This window comes from Arctopsyche grandis, chromosome 3 (assembly GCF_051622035.1).
Source record: "Arctopsyche grandis isolate Sample6627 chromosome 3, ASM5162203v2, whole genome shotgun sequence".
Classification (NCBI taxonomy): Eukaryota; Metazoa; Arthropoda; class Insecta; order Trichoptera; family Hydropsychidae; genus Arctopsyche; species Arctopsyche grandis.
In genome coordinates, this window is record NC_135357.1 from 16,246,220 (window position 1) to 16,262,126 (window position 15,907).

The window sequence follows — 15,907 nt, forward strand, 5'->3', positions numbered from 1 at the left end:
AAAATGACACCTGTTCATACATATGTATGTACATACTAACCATAACAATTAATATAAGCGATTTCACTGAAATTAAAAATATATCTACAGCTAATACTATGTACATATACATATGGATCAATCCATTCTGAGCTCTGGTCGAGTTAGCGTCTGCTTTCTCATCTGATGTAAGACTCAAACCTGAGATAAACAGATACCGAAGCCATTTAAATAAAGGTTAGTTAATCATACAACGAAAGAGTTATATTTCTACATTATCATTTTTTTAGAAAAAATTTACGTTTATTCATTTTTTTAGAAAAAATTTAAATTTACATTTTTATTATACGCATAAACGTATAATAAAAATGTAGCAATACAAAATTCTTTTATCGTTAAATTGTCGTTTTATACATTTCTAATGATATCAATCGTTTGATAAGAGCCTCAAGTCATTTATAGAAAGAATTATTTTACTTAACATTACCAATATACAACAAATAGAAAAGCAGGAAATTCTAAATATTCATTTTAATTCTAGCCTACTATACTACATATATATGTAGATAACAACTAGTATTTTACTCATTCATTTTTCAATGGGTGGACTATAAAGAATATGCATGCTCAATTTTTGGCGCCTTTTCTAAATAAAAATTGTTTTTAACAAAAAATGATAATAATTAAAGAAGAAGAATTTGGAATGAGTTCTTCTAAGTTTTTGTTATATATCCACTTCAAAACCAACTGTGGTGTACCAATCTTCTTCAATTTTTCGAGACAACAATTGCAACCTCTTCTGCTTCTATTTCCTTCGTTAAAAATTCTCTGAGCATTTAGCAAATTTTTTGAGCTGGAGCCAAGCTCCGCTTACACAGGCCACGTACCTGATGCACTAGTGTTGTGCCCGATGAAATATCATCGCATGGGTTATAGCATATCAAGTTATTAAATAAAAGAAATGTGTCGGTACTGTGTTCGATCCGCACCAGAGAAATGTTATATGAATAGAAGTGGCTTTAGGCGTCATATTGTTGTCAATTGACGATTGTCCACAGACAATCCTAAATATTTTTAGCATCAGTCGTATTTGGTGCTTGGTGCTTGACGTATGTCCGATAAAAACTTCTCTGTTTGTTTATATTGATGGGCAAGCATCGGTAAAAATTGTACAATGCATTCAAAAACACACAATATACAACATGGGATACATTTTTATAAGTAAATTGATCCGATTGTATTCCGTGCGTTGTACCGTATTTATAGAGACGTGCCGCGTAATATTGATAAGAATTATTTATTCGTAAGGGCCATAGAAGTAGAATACATAGATTGTTCATTGTTAACAAAAGTATCGTCTAAAAGCGAGCCATCGAAGAGAGAGACGGAAAGTCAGAAGAGAGAAACGAAGTTTAGCAGACAATGAACAAACTCTGCCGCGCAGAGTTTTTGTAGCAACATTCTTGGAAGCTGAGAGCGATTCTATGCATTCTACTTCTATGGTAAGGGCCCTTCTATTATTATTACATTTCTCTGATCCGCACGCAGTCGTATTTTTTTCAAATACCTTTTAAATATTATGGAGGATGAACGAATGAGACGACTGGCATGTTAATGCACGTGTTTATTATATGACAGCTGAAGACAGAGTGAGTAGCGGCTCTCCGAACCCAGCCGGGTTGGTCCCCACTCGCAGGAAGGCAACCAAACTCGACCATGTCGTATAAGCGAGCCGCCACATCACTCCCCCCCCAGCATCAGCGATACCAAAATTACAAAGAAACAAATTTTACAAAAGAAAAAAATTATTGTTACACAAAGAGAAAAAATTATTACGTGGGGAGAAAAAAAATTGTTGACGTGGGTCATCCGCTGTGTACATAGGTGTACCGCCCTGAATGGTCGGTAGATTCGAGGGCGGTGACGTCGCGAGCAGGACGGTGGGTGGTCCGATGGTCGCGCCGATGCGATGCGATGCTGCGGCGGCGCCGCTCTTCCGAGGCTGATGTCGGTTGGTGGGGCGGCGGGGGCGGCAGGGGCATCGATGTGGTTGATGATACTCCGAGCTGGACTGTGAGTCGTTGTGGCTCGTGGAGGTGTTGTAGCGCTACCGCCCGTCTCGGCGTGACGACGCTCGTGGGGACGGACGGGGCCTTGATGATGGTGCTGAGGTGGTGTATGTCTTGTGGTGCTGGATGACCGTTCTATGTGTAGTGGATCGCGCATGACTCCACATCCAGCTGTCAAGATCGTCGTCTCATTCGCTCCCCCATTTTTTTAAGCACCTGTCATCGACGTTGTGGCTGGACGTCGGTAGGTAGGTAGGTAGGTAGATAGCCGTGTCTGCTCGTTTATTGTCACCCGCGGGCCGCGGCGTGCTGTGTTGATGGCGATGGGGGCGCGGCGAGGCAGGGATGAGCGGCATGTTGAAATTGATCGAGGCTGCGTGGCTCGATGTCGGGGGTCACCAGTATGGAGGATGAACGAATGAGACGACTGGCATGTTAATGCACGTGTTTATTATATGACAGCTGAAGACAGAGTGAGTAGCGGCTCCCCGAACCCAGCCGGGTTGGTCCCCACTCGCAGGAAGGCAACCAAACTCGACCATGTCGTATAAGCGAGCCGCCACAATATATTTAATTAGATATTTATATTTAACTAGTGTTGTGTGATTTCAACGGGTGGTTTCGAAAAGGAATTGAAACACGACTAAAAATAAAGTTATGTGTAGTATAATGTATAATGTAAGGTTATTTATAGGCGCACGCCCACTTAATATTAATCGTAATAAAAGTGGCACATTTTAAATTTATTTTTTCTTATTTTTAAAAGTGGCACATTTTTAACTTAGCAATCCAACCCGTTTGAAATGAATGAATGTGTATGTGTGTGTGTGCCCTAGCCGCTGGAAGACCGAGACGAGGACTTCTGATCAGGAACTTCACGACAAATACACGACATCACAGGTCAGTCAATCTGTTCCCTTTGACCCCCACCACGGAACGAACACACCTGGAAGAACGAGAAACGTATCCCTGTACGTCAGTAACTCTCCCAGCGAGAGAGTTGTATTCCCGCGTAAATACGTCTGTCACAAAACTTAATTCAAACTACAACCGTATTTCAACAATTAAACACAGACGAACCTGTCTATAAACACATGGTGACTAGGTGTGAAGAATACTTTCACGGCTAAACCAGTCCCCATAAAACAAACGGGTCTACCTTACGGAACCGAAAGTGAAACGCCCGAAAACGCAAAGATCGAAAATCGAAAGATCTTAAGTCGAGAGATAAAAAAGGGTCTATCCACCCCGTCGTACATACTCACTTAATTAGCGCGAGCAGGATACAACAGGAACAAGAGGAACAGGCTTTTCCTTCCGTATTCTGCGCGCGCACATTAAACAAGGCTGTATGACAAAAAAAGAGAGATAATTTCACCGCATACCACTCATATATATGTTTATTATCGGTCTCCGTCACGAGCCCGAATGTGAAACGCCCGAAAACGCAAATATCGGAAAGCAAAGATCGAAAATCGAAAGATCTTAAGTCGAAAGATAAAAAAAAGGGTGAATGGTAAACGGTACATACTCACTTAATTTGTGCGAGCAGGATACAACAGGAACAAGAGGAACAGGCTTTTCCTCCCGTATTAATGTGCGCGCGCAGAATCATCCTAAAAATTCTATTTATTTATTTATTTATTATCAAAGCCCAATTTAAATTATTTTACTAATATATTTAACTGAATAGTTCCCATATTGCAACCACAGGTTGCAATATGGGAACTGGATATGGAAAAATTCCTAAATATCGGGTGTAGATATCGGTAGTGTAAACGGTAAACGGACTACTAGTCCATTTATGTAAGTTTTAACCAGTTTTAGGGTGTGACCAGTTTTAATATGACGGGTGATCACGTGTGACCGATCTAGAGCGACCGGTTGTCCTGTGACCGGTTCACATTTGACTAGTAATCACCGAACCGTGTAAACGTAGACATTCGATGACCAATGTTCATTATTTTCACTTTTTTGTTGTCATTGTCTCCGGGTGAATAATATTGAAAGGTTGACAGCACTGCTACTACGTTGACAGTAGTCGACAGTAGCAAAACCGATAACGAATTCCAGTGAAATTGTATTTTCTTCTTTAATATAAGGTGACCATTCTTACTGGTCTTACCAGTATAATACTAGTTTATTAAGTATCTGCCTTGATACTGCCTTGATAGATAAAACTAGCACACTTATTTATATCTAATAGATGGATTGAAATATTCAAAGCTTTCAGCAAAAATTATGTCTCCCACAAAAATACTGCCAAATGAGTCGAGTATTGTCTGTGTTTACCAGAAAAAAATACACCTGCCGAACCATTTTTTACTTTTTTTTTGTGATGAACAATGTGTGGTCTAGTGATAAAACGCAATTGAATGTTAAAACTTTAAAATGTTTGCTTATCACTAAGTATGATTTTAATGAGTCTTTTATAGCATTTTATAAAAACGTTCAAGAAACTAGATTTATTATTTTTACTAATGAAGTGCATACATAAAAAATAGTTTTTGGAAAAAATGTCTTGGTTCTGTATTTGAAAAAATTGGTCACCTTACTATATAATTATATATCTACAAGTAAAATTCTATTCCAATATAAACTCACTGAAACGATAGTGAAAATATTTTTTCGCTAATAATACATATATGTACCTATATTCAGTCATCATTTCATAAACTTCCAATTTTTAAATCAAAATTTACTTCTACAGTTCAAAAATGCCCATGGATATTAAAGTGTTGGATGGAGGAATGTCGAGGCAACTATCAAAATACGTCGGAGAAGTGGATGGTGATCCATTATGGACATCTAGATTTGTTTGCACAAAGCCCGATGATGTTGTCAAAGCACATATAGACTTCTTTCGCGGTATTTCGTATTGTATTTTAACGCATAAAAATACGTAGATGGACATATTATTTATTGATTTTTTTAGCTGGAGCAGATGTAGTCGAAACATGTACATATCAAGCATCAGTTGAGGGGTATAGCAAGTACTTTAAATGTGATGATATACGTGCAGCTGAATTGATCAGAAAAGCAGGGCAATTAGCATTGCTTGCAAGAGATACTTACAAGCAAGAAAATCCAAGTTTGTGTGAATGTTCAGTAAGATTGGTGTATTTTTTTCCTGTTACTTTATTGTGTGTTTTTAAAAGCTTTTATTTATTCATATAAGAGGCAAATCCGGAAGTTATAGGATCTATCGGGCCATACGGTGCTTTTCTTCTCGATGGTTCAGAATATTCCGGCAATTATACAGACAGGTTGACTCCAGAGGTAATTCCTTTGCAATTTTCTTCCATTTTACACTATATTTATATATAAACCAAAAATAAATGATTATGCACAGATGATCAAAGAGAAGCATAAACCTCGTATAAATGAGTTGATGAAAGACGGTATAAAAACATTCGCCTTTGAGACAATACCGTCTAGAAAAGAAGCACTGATAGTTGTCGAACTGTTGAAAGAGTATCCGGACATAAAATGCTGGATATCATTCTCGTGTTCTGTGAGTTAAATGTGTTGGTAAAATAATTTAAATTGGGCTTTGATTAATAAATTGAATTTTTAGGATGATACTCACATTGCCAGCGGAGATGATTTCAAGTCTACAGCTATAGAATGTTACGAATTGAATCCTGAACAAATCCTTGCTGTGGGCGTTAACTGTGTGAATCCAACGTATGTTAGCAAATTGTGCAAAGGCATTAACGAAGGACGAAACGAGAAGAATCTGATCCCATTGGTTGTGTATCCAAACAGTGGTGAAAAATATGTCACAGAACTTGGGCAAGTATATAATATTTATGCAAAATATAATGAAAAATACCTTGTAAAAATTAACCACGCTATTGTTTTCTCATTTTATTCAACAGTTGGACCGATTCTCCGGATATTCTTAAGCCCCTGCATGCATATGTTGACGAATGGGTGGCATTGGGTGCTCGTTATATTGGAGGTTGTTGTCGAACACAACCTGAGGATATCATTTCTATCAAGCGAGAAGTAACCAAATGGAGAGAGTCTACATAGATGTGATTGTTATATTTTTATGCTAATTAATTATATGAAAAGCAAAAAATATGTTTTTATTATATATTATAATGGTTTTAATTGGAATATTTTTCTATAATACAATGTACAAGTGTACATACATACATACATATATTATTATATAAATTTTCTAAAATTATAAAATAAAAATAATAAGTCAATCTTTGAATGGATTCCTGCGATGTTTAATTTTAAATACATTCACACTATTCCAAAATTTAAAAACAAATATTTATATACATTTTTAATGTATAAATATACAATTGAATCCTGGTTGCTTCTCCGTTTAAAAATAATTACAAATACATATGTATATGCAGGGCTTTCTTGTCATGTAAGACGGTAAAATGGCATTCTGGCACCTTTTTTCACGGTATTTTTAATGTTTCTAAGGCAATTAGACGAAAAAATGTTCCCATGTACAAAATTTGGCATATACAAAACTGCTATAATTTTTATTTAAATAAAAAATTTGCTTTAGTAAAAAGTTTGATAAGAAGTGAGTTCCGGCACCTTTTTTTTAAAAAAAAAAAAGCCCTGTGTATATGTATAAATTTGAACAATGGCCCGCACATCCCAAGCCGGGCCCCTGGGCTAGCATGCTTGAGCCCCCCCCCCCAAAGTTTCAAAATTGAAATTAAAAATCATTTCATCATTATTTTTCACAAAACACATTAAGGAGTCAACACATTAGTGGACTCAATGGGCAGTTTGAATCATCTCCAAAATATGTACCTATACAAAGCCACATACATACTAACAAAGACACATTGTTTCTAAAGTGATCAGTGATTCAAGTTATTACGTTGTTATGAACTTCATACAAATTATTTAATTCTCACAGTAATATGACACTTGTATAAATGTAATTGGACAGACGTTATCTTTATTTAATTTCATACGACTTAAACGAATGTAAAACGAGACCTGAGACGTTCTAAATGGGGCATCGACAATCTATGACCGCGGGTCACCAAGTAATCTATGCATGTACATATGTATATGTCACAGTGAAATTATATTTCAAGTGAAAATATATTTTCACCGACGTTTCAGTGAAATCATAACCAGTTTTATTCATTTAAGATTAGATTGTTAGGGTTGGTACTATTTAAGGGTTAGGATAGGTTAGGTTAAATGAGGGTTGGCCCTATTCATTTAACCCGTTGGGTGCTAACGACTAGAGTTCGGAATCTGAAGGGGCCGGAAACGTGCCGCCTATTGTTCCATTGTTGTAAATCCTTTGTAAAAAAGGTTCGGCAAACCTTTAACAATGCATTTACAATCTTTGAACAATAAACAGCCCCTTCAGATTCCGGTCTCTACTAACGACACGCCTGTTGTGTCGTGTTCACAAAATTTTCGTAGCCACGCGCGACTCACCGAGCGCGCTTTGTCCCTTTCCAACAGAAAGGTTCAAAAAAAAAAAATACGCACTTGCTGTAGTAACGCGAGAAGCATTCAATTTTTTCGCCTAAAGGTCTCTATACACTCTCTATTTTAAATTTTATATAATTTTATTTACTGTTTATTTTTTAACTTATTCAAAAAATATAGACGTTTTGGTGATTATATTTTTATACAAAAAGCTTAGTAAATATTACTCTTAGTAAATGTAAGTGAATATACTAAAATGTCTAATTGGTGATCCAAATATGATGCTATCACTTTATATGTAAAAATGCCAATCTTTTTCGATTTACCTGCTTACACGATAATGGTGAGTCGATTCCTGGAAAACATCATGTAATACCTTTTAGCAATTGTGGACTTTTACGCTATCTTTTAAGGGAACTAAATAAGGGAAAAACCACAAGCTCCTTTTTTACGGGATATCATATGAAAAGTACATTCAGTCTTAGCTCAACTGTCGTTTGAGACTTCACGACTTGACTTACGTATCTACTTGATGTATTACGTATCTACTTGACATACATACATATACATATACAGCTATGCAGCGTCAGGAGATTCCTTTTACGGGGAGGCCAGGGATTAAATTGCTATTCAGGGAAACGAACCCATAGATTTTTTAAATTTATTATTAGATCAGTAATTTTATAATCTCGTGATTGAACAAAGCAATTTATATGCAGTAGAAATATTAACTAGATCGAATTGTGAGCATAGCCGTATAGCACGCTGGAAAGATATAACAGTCGACGAATTTAAAATTTGGCTAGGACTTTTGCTGCACATGGGGATCATACGATTGAATCGTCAAAGTGATTATTGGAAAAAACATTATTTATTCAATCTCACCACATTCTCCCAATTTATGTCTCGTGATAGATTTTTTTTGATTCAGATGGCTTTGCATTTTAATAATAATGAAGAAGATGATACTAGCGAAAATAATGAATAAATATAGGTACTGTATAGCGTGCTTTATGCAAGATTCAGGTAGACGCGCCTTCCAAGAAATGTCTAGACCTCCACACTGTCAAAACATTTGTGAGAAAGAGCTATTTTATAAAATACTAGCTGTATTACCCGGCTTCGCTCAGTATTTATAATATAAACCGCTTAAACATGACTAAGCTAATAGTAAACATTTAATTAAAAAAAAAAAAATTTAAAAATTTGAAAAAAAAATAATAAAATAAAAAAAATAAAAAAACAAAAAAAAAATCAAAAAAAAAATCAAAAAAAAAAATCAAAAAAATAAATAAAAAAAAATTCCAAATTTTTTTTTACCTTCTAGGGCTTCGCCCTCGGCGCCCCCCTGAGCCTTTGCCTTCTAGGGCTTCGCCCCTCCACGCCCCCATGATTAATTGCCGTCTAGGGCTTTGCCTCCCTTAGTTAATGCCTTTTAGGGCTTCGCCCATCCGCGCCCCCATGATTTAATGCCGTCTAAGGCTTCACCCCCCTTAGTTAATGCCTTTTAGGGCTTCGCCCCTCCGCGCCTCATGATTAAATGCCGTCTAAGGCTTCGCTCCCATGATCAGTTGCCTATTAGGGCTTCGCCCCTCCGCGCCCCCATGATTGAATGCCGTCTAGGGCTTCGCCCCCCTTAGTTTATGCCTTTTAGGGCTTCGCCCCTCCGCGCCCCCATGATTTAATGCCGTCTAGGGATTCGCCCCCATGATCAGTTGCCTTCTAGGGCTTCGCCCCCCTTAGCTGATGCCTTTTAGGGCTTCGCCCCTCCGCGCCCCCATGATTAAATGCCGTCTAGGGCTTCGCCCCACCGCGCCCCCAAGATTAATTGCCGTTTAGGGCTTCGCCCCCCTTAGTTAATGCCTTTTAGGGCTTCGCCCCTCCGCGCCCCATGATTAAATGCCGTCTAGGGCTTCGCCCCCATGATCAGTTGCCTTTTAGGGCTTCGCCCCTCCGCGTCCCCATGATAAATTGCCGTCTAGGGCTTCGCCCCCCTTAGATAATGCCTTTTAGGGCTTCGCCCCTCCGCGCTCCCATGATTAAATGCCATTTAGGGCTTCGCCCCCATGATCAGTTGCCGTTTAGGGCTTCGCCTCATAAGGCTGCGCCCCATGGGGCTTCGCCCCATGAGGCTGCGCCCCCCTGCGCCCCCTTCGGGGCCCCATGTGTCTGAGCTCCATAAGGCGGCGCCCCATAAGGTTGCGCCCATAAGACAGCGCCCCATAAGACAGCGCCCCATAAGACAGCGCCCCATAAGACAGCGCCCCATAAGGCCGCGCCCCATAAGACTGCGCCCCATAAGGCTGCGCCCGATAAGGCTGCGCCCCATAAAGCTGCGCCCCCTTTGGGGCCCCATGGGGCTGCGCCCCATAAGGCTGCGCCCCATAAGGCTGCGCTCGATAAGGCTGCGCCCCATAAAGCTGCGCCCCCTTCGGGGCCCCATAAGGTTCTTAATATTGGTTCATTTTGACCCGCAGCCAAAAAAGGTTCGCGATACCTAGTCCAAATTAAAATAATATGAGACTTGTACTAATGCAATAAACCAGAATGCCAAACATTGACATCATCGACGAATCCCACGCCACCTATTTGTTTCCAGACAGTATTTAATCGGTAATTGGACTATTGGTAACATTGGGGTGGTCACAAAGACAATTTTTGCCATGAAAATCGCGAATACACAATATTTGGCACTCAAGTTCTCGTTACTATGATAGTTCTCGTTACTATGATAGTTATCGTTAGTATGATGGACTTTTCGGCTGCCAGATGTTCCGCTATAGAGATTTTAGTGACTTTGTGACGAGTAATTTGTGACCAGTAATCACCGAACCATTTAATCTGCCTACTACGCGCGATATTGTCTCCAGTTCACCATTTCTAAGTTCTAACTAAGTAATTGCTAAAAAGTATTTTCTTGAAACTTATTCTTGAAAGTATTTTAGGCAGGGAGTGTGTTTGGAAGAAGTTTCTGTGTTTGTGTTTGGAAGAAGTTTCTTTATTATTCAGTATACAATATATTATTATATGTACGGCTATAGTTGCTCGACTTCGAAAGAGTGGGTTTGCTGAACTCCGGAGTCTCATTGGCGTCTGGGACTGGTGCGATAGTTTATACATATATTGGTTGAGTGATGTAACATACTTTCGGGAGTTCCTACGGGCTCGATGGTTATTCTTTGTGTAGTTGTGTCTCAAGGTTGCTTGGTGCGTAGCTGTACAATGAGATCCTGCTCACGGGGGTTCCTACATACACGAGGTCGTTTATCTGCAGCCAGTTGAATAATGTATTTACCTTAATGTGAATGGAAATATATCGGGCAAGGTTTAGCTCTGCATGCTCGTTCAGGAACGCGATGGTACAATCGTGCGACATATGTGCTATGGAGAAATACCACGGTCGATGAGATCATCATCCTCGATGCATTTGGGAAAATTGGCACATCTATACATTCGTACAAATTGTGCTATACTTTTAAAGTATAATCTAAAGATAAATTTTGCTATACTCTTAAAGTATAATCTAAAGATAAATTGTGCTATACTCTTGTAGGAATACAATACAGCTTGTACGAGCATTCAGCAAAGCTAAAGCAATCATCTATTCGCTCCAGATAAACAAACCCTGAGTTCAAGGGAACAACCGAAATAGCATAAATCCTATTACCCCATAAAACACAAGGCACGCGACCACACAAACGATACCCTTAAGCCTGGAAGAATCTTAGAGAACGAGATGACATCATCTCACCCATATCCAGACCACCGATAAAGGCGATTCGACTCGCTCCATATAAACAATCATCAATCAACCTTGTGGCACACCCACACAAAGGAAACCCTTGAACCCGGAGGAATCCCCGAGAACAAGATGACATCACCGTGCCCATATATAAACCAGTACAGCAGCCACAGATGGCAGTTCAGTCAGGCTTTCCCCTGAAGCAGGCAACTAGCCCACTTCCCCGTGAATTTTCTGTACTGACAATAAACTTGTATACTGAAGAAAATAAATTTCCTCTGTTATCTACAACGAATTTCCATAGGCCGGGTTACGGTCACAACATACCCTCCTGTCCTATACTCTTAAAGTATAATTTCTCTGAACTTGTGCGAAAACAAAGTAGAAATTAATACCAAAAATACACACAACCTCTGACATGCCATTAACATGGTTCGGTGATTATTGGTCACAAAGCGCTCGCCCAAAAGTCACTAAAATCTCTATAACGGAACATCTGGCAATCGAAAAGTCCATCATACTAACGAGAGCTCGAGTACCAAATATTCCGTATTCGTGATTCTCATGGCAAAAATTGTCTTTTGGGTGATCGCAATGTGACTAATAATCCAATTACCCATTAACATAATATTGGTGGTAGAACGCTGGACCATTAACATATAAAATATTTGATAACAGCGGTGGAACGTAACAATAGTATTCGGATAACGAGTAGTTAAAAATTGGACGAATAATTCGATAAATTTGAATATTCAAATAGGAGTCCTATATACACACAACCCAGTAATAAATGCATTTTCTTCTTAAAATTTTGCCAACCTGTAATCTACTATTTCATGTTTTTCTTATTTTTTTTCATATCTATGTCTACAAATGTACAAAAAACTGTTCAAAGATGATCAATGTTCATCATTTACATTTCAAGGACGTTATTTGGAGGGGTTCAAAGGGGGCATTTGCCCCCCCCCCCCCTAAGCTTAAATTTGCCAGGTCAGGAAAGTGCATGTCATTTGAAATACTATGAATCTTAATCAAATCTATTATTAAACATGTCGATCAAAAGCTTCTTCCAAAAAGTAAATTTTTCCCTCTCCCTGAAAAAGGTTGAAGTGACGTCGCAGTGACGTTTCTTCGTTGGAAAGGTGTTAGAACTGCCACCACTCAACTGTGCAGTAATAAAATCAATAATGTACGTTGGTGAATTTGCATTTTCGTCTATACACTAAGGTGACCATTCGTATTGATTTTACCGGCACATACAGTACTTCTTTTTTGGGTATCTACCCTGGTACGTCGTGAGATAAAACCATTACACTTATTTATATCTAATAGGTGGATTCAAATATTCAAACCTTCAGCGCAAATTATGTCTCCTATAAAAATACTGCCGAATTAGTCTAGAATTGTGTTTGTTTAACAGAAACAAATGCACCTGCCAAACCATTTTTTGTTCCGATGAACAATATGTGGTCTAGTGATAAACCGCAATTGAATGTTTGCCAATCACTAAGTATCATTTTAACGAGTCTTCTGTAGAGTTTTACAAGAGCATACATGAGAGTAGATTCATTTTTTCATAAATGTGCATCCATGATTCTTGTTTTGTAAATAAAGATGTCCTGGTTTTGTATTTGAAAAATACTAGTCACCTTACAATAGAATTATATATCCTCAAGTGAAATCGTATTTATTTTCACTATATATTCACAATATAATATAATATATATATATATATATATATATATATATATATATATATATATATATATATATATATATATATATTTATTTAATGCAAATATTATTTTTCAATGCACACATTCTTTATGTCCATGTGAAATCGTACCTAATATATCATACTTGTTCAATTTTATTCGCATATTAAAAATATGTCTATAAGATCTTTTCTTTGGGTAGGTCAAAGGGTCCGGAATTATTTTTCCCAGGGCCCAAGATCCTCTCGGCGGCCTTATATATTTTATATTCAGTCATCATTTAACAAACTTCCAATTTAGTTTTACAGTTTAAAAATGAGTCTGGATATTAAGCTTATGAATGGAGAAATGGGTAGGCAACTGGCAAGATATGTTGGAAAATTGGATATTGATCCAACATGGACATGTATATTTGTCCTCAAAAGACCCGAAGACGTCATCAGTGCATATGCTGATTTCTTTCGGGGTATTTAATATTCTATTTGAATATACAGAAACACGTATATGAGCATATTATTCATTGATTTTTTTTTTTTTAGCTGGAGCAAAAATAATCAGAACGTGTACATATCGAGCATCAATTGAAGGATATTGTAAGTTTTTTAAATGTGATGAAGAATATGCAAAGAAATTGATCAGAAAAGCAGGAAAATTAGCATTGATGGCGAAAGAAAATTACGAGCAAGAATATTCAAGTCTGTATGAATGTTCAGTGAGATCGATCTATTTTTTTTTTCAGGTTAAATAATTGTTGTTTTTTTTATAGTCTTGGGGGCTAATCTGGCAGTCGTAGGTTCTATCGGCCCATACGGTGATTTCGTTGGTTTTGAACATATCCCATTCAGTTCAAACCATGCGACTGCAGAAGTAATTTTCTTTAATTCGACAATAAATTTTAATATATACCCTGTAATTTTTTTTATTGAGCATATTTTTATTTAGTTTCTGACCGTTTTTGTATTTGGTAACTGACCAAAAATATTGTTATCAATTTTTAATATATATTTATACAATAATAAATGATTGTGCACAGATGATCAAAGAAAAGCACAGGGATCGCATAAATGAGTTGATGAAAGATGGCATAACAAAATTCGCCTTTGAGACTATACCATCTAGAAGGGAAGCACTGATAGTTGTAGATCTTTTGAGAGAGTATCCAGACATAACATGCTGGCTATCATTCGTGTGCTCTGTAAGTTAAATGTGTTAGTAAAACGATATACAATGGACTTTGATTAATAAGTTGTATTATTAGGATGAGACTCACCTTGTCAGCGGAGAAAACTTTGAGCAAACAGCTATAGAGTGCTATATAATGAATCCTGAGCAAATATTCGCCCTGGGCGTTGACTGTGTGAATCCAACATTTGTCAGCAATTTAATCAGAGGTATTAACCAAGGACGAACTGAGAACGATATGATCCCATTGGTCGTGTGTCCAAACAGTGGTGTAAGATATATCGCAGAACTTGGGCAAGTATATATTTATTCAAAATATGTATAGTGAAAAAATGAAGCACACTATTGTTTTCTCATATTATTTAACAGGGCTGACTATCCGAATCTTCTTAAGCCCCTGCATGAATATGTTGACGAATGGGTGACATTGGGTGCCCGTTATATTGGAGGTTGTTGTCAAACAGATATTGAGGACATGGCTCTAATCAGAAAACAACTGGAGGACTGCAGAGATCCTTAAATGTTTCCATTTAATCAATTTTATTAAAAGAAAAAAAATATGTGTAATAGTTTTAATCCAAATATTATTCTACGAATACATATATATATGTATGTACTCCTATATATAAACCTAAATTTATACCGATACACGTGTATGTGTAATTATACAATAAAAAAAAAAAAAATAATAAAGCAATCTTTGGAGTGATTCATGTTATGTTTAATTTTATGTAAACACTGTCCCAAAACTTTACAACAAATATTTATATATTCTATAGAAGTATACATACAACTGAATCAAAATTGTTTTACAATTTTCCAACAACAAAAAAAGACACGTCTATGAACATTGGTGTTGAATATTATTACAATAGTAAAATGACAATCAAATACTATTCTCTACAATATAAACGATAATACTATCAAATTTTATTGTTACATACATATTTACAGTTTAAACTTAACAATAAAGCAACTTCATTGAAAACACTGAACAAATTTCCACCTACTTAAGTTCATGAAGATCTTTATAAAAGCGAAACCCATGAACAGTGCAAATATATAATGAAATTTACAAACAAAAATACTCCACTGCGGAAACAATAAATGTGAACGCAGATACAAATAATTACTCAAACAAATAACAAACCTGAAATAAAAACAAAGACATACATAACATATACTGCTGATCTGAACTTAATGATTAATCTTTAAAAATGGGTAATGATTGGTTGAACTTTAATTTTGGTCATATTCACTTTCATAAAAATAATGTACACTCAAAATAAATATGTATGTATGTATATCGCACGAAAAACAAATTATTCAACTTGAGGTAAATGTATTCAACATTCCACAAATATATTGCACACGATAAAAAATTACTGGGGTGGAGACTAACCAATAGAAAAAACACCTGAATATTGATTCTAATACTTCCTTTGGCACAACAATACTAGATTTTGAGTTAAAGACTGCAAATGCCAAAAATCTCATTTTTTTAAACGCTCATATCTTACTAACACGAAGAAATCAACAAAAATCATTGTCATATTCGAATTTGGTGAGTCAAACTGAGTAAAGATTGTTTAGTCTCCGCTCCGGTAAGTAAAAAATGTGATTTTTTTGTTGTTCAGTGTTAATATCACTGGAATTTATTTATTTACGCTTTAAAATCACTAAATCACACAATGTTACCAGTAGTTTTTATACCATATTTGTATTTTATCTACTAAAATTCTTTTTCTGTGATATCTATGATACTTATATGTGCTTGTTTTTTT

The 15,907-nt window shown here is 36.8% G+C and overlaps 2 protein-coding genes across 7 annotated transcripts; both read left to right on the forward strand.

The window, feature by feature from the left end:
* The first annotated feature begins 50 nt into the window (after window positions 1–50).
* Window positions 51–6,282, forward strand: LOC143909849 (betaine-homocysteine S-methyltransferase-like). Of its 3 annotated transcripts, XM_077428079.1 has the most exons (8): window positions 51–216; window positions 2,834–2,948; window positions 4,759–4,916; window positions 4,984–5,139; window positions 5,227–5,327; window positions 5,401–5,562; window positions 5,626–5,843; window positions 5,930–6,274. In XM_077428079.1, the coding sequence occupies exons 2-8, from the start codon at window positions 2,860–2,862 to the stop codon at window positions 6,084–6,086; spliced, it is 1,041 nt and encodes a 346-aa protein (XP_077284205.1). In that variant the 5' UTR covers window positions 51–216; window positions 2,834–2,859; the 3' UTR covers window positions 6,087–6,274. The 3 variants fall into 3 exon arrangements, with proteins under 3 accessions (XP_077284205.1, XP_077284207.1, XP_077284206.1); XM_077428081.1 differs by lacking the exon at window positions 2,834–2,948 and having other exon boundaries at window positions 66–216; window positions 5,930–6,279; XM_077428080.1 differs by lacking the exons at window positions 51–216; window positions 2,834–2,948 and adding an exon at window positions 4,031–4,150 and having other exon boundaries at window positions 5,930–6,282.
* Window positions 6,283–12,199: 5,917 nt separating this feature from the next.
* On the forward strand, window positions 12,200–15,834 carry LOC143909850 (betaine-homocysteine S-methyltransferase-like). Of its 4 annotated transcripts, none has more exons than XM_077428083.1 (7): window positions 12,200–12,514; window positions 13,242–13,407; window positions 13,481–13,636; window positions 13,708–13,808; window positions 13,975–14,136; window positions 14,200–14,417; window positions 14,493–15,834. In XM_077428083.1, exons 2-7 carry the CDS (start codon window positions 13,257–13,259, stop codon window positions 14,641–14,643), a joined length of 939 nt encoding a protein of 312 aa, XP_077284209.1. In that variant the 5' UTR covers window positions 12,200–12,514; window positions 13,242–13,256; the 3' UTR covers window positions 14,644–15,834. The 4 variants fall into 4 exon arrangements, with proteins under 4 accessions (XP_077284209.1, XP_077284211.1, XP_077284210.1 ...); XM_077428085.1 differs by having other exon boundaries at window positions 12,200–12,415; XM_077428084.1 differs by having other exon boundaries at window positions 12,317–12,453.
* Window positions 15,835–15,907: the final 73 nt, after the last annotated feature.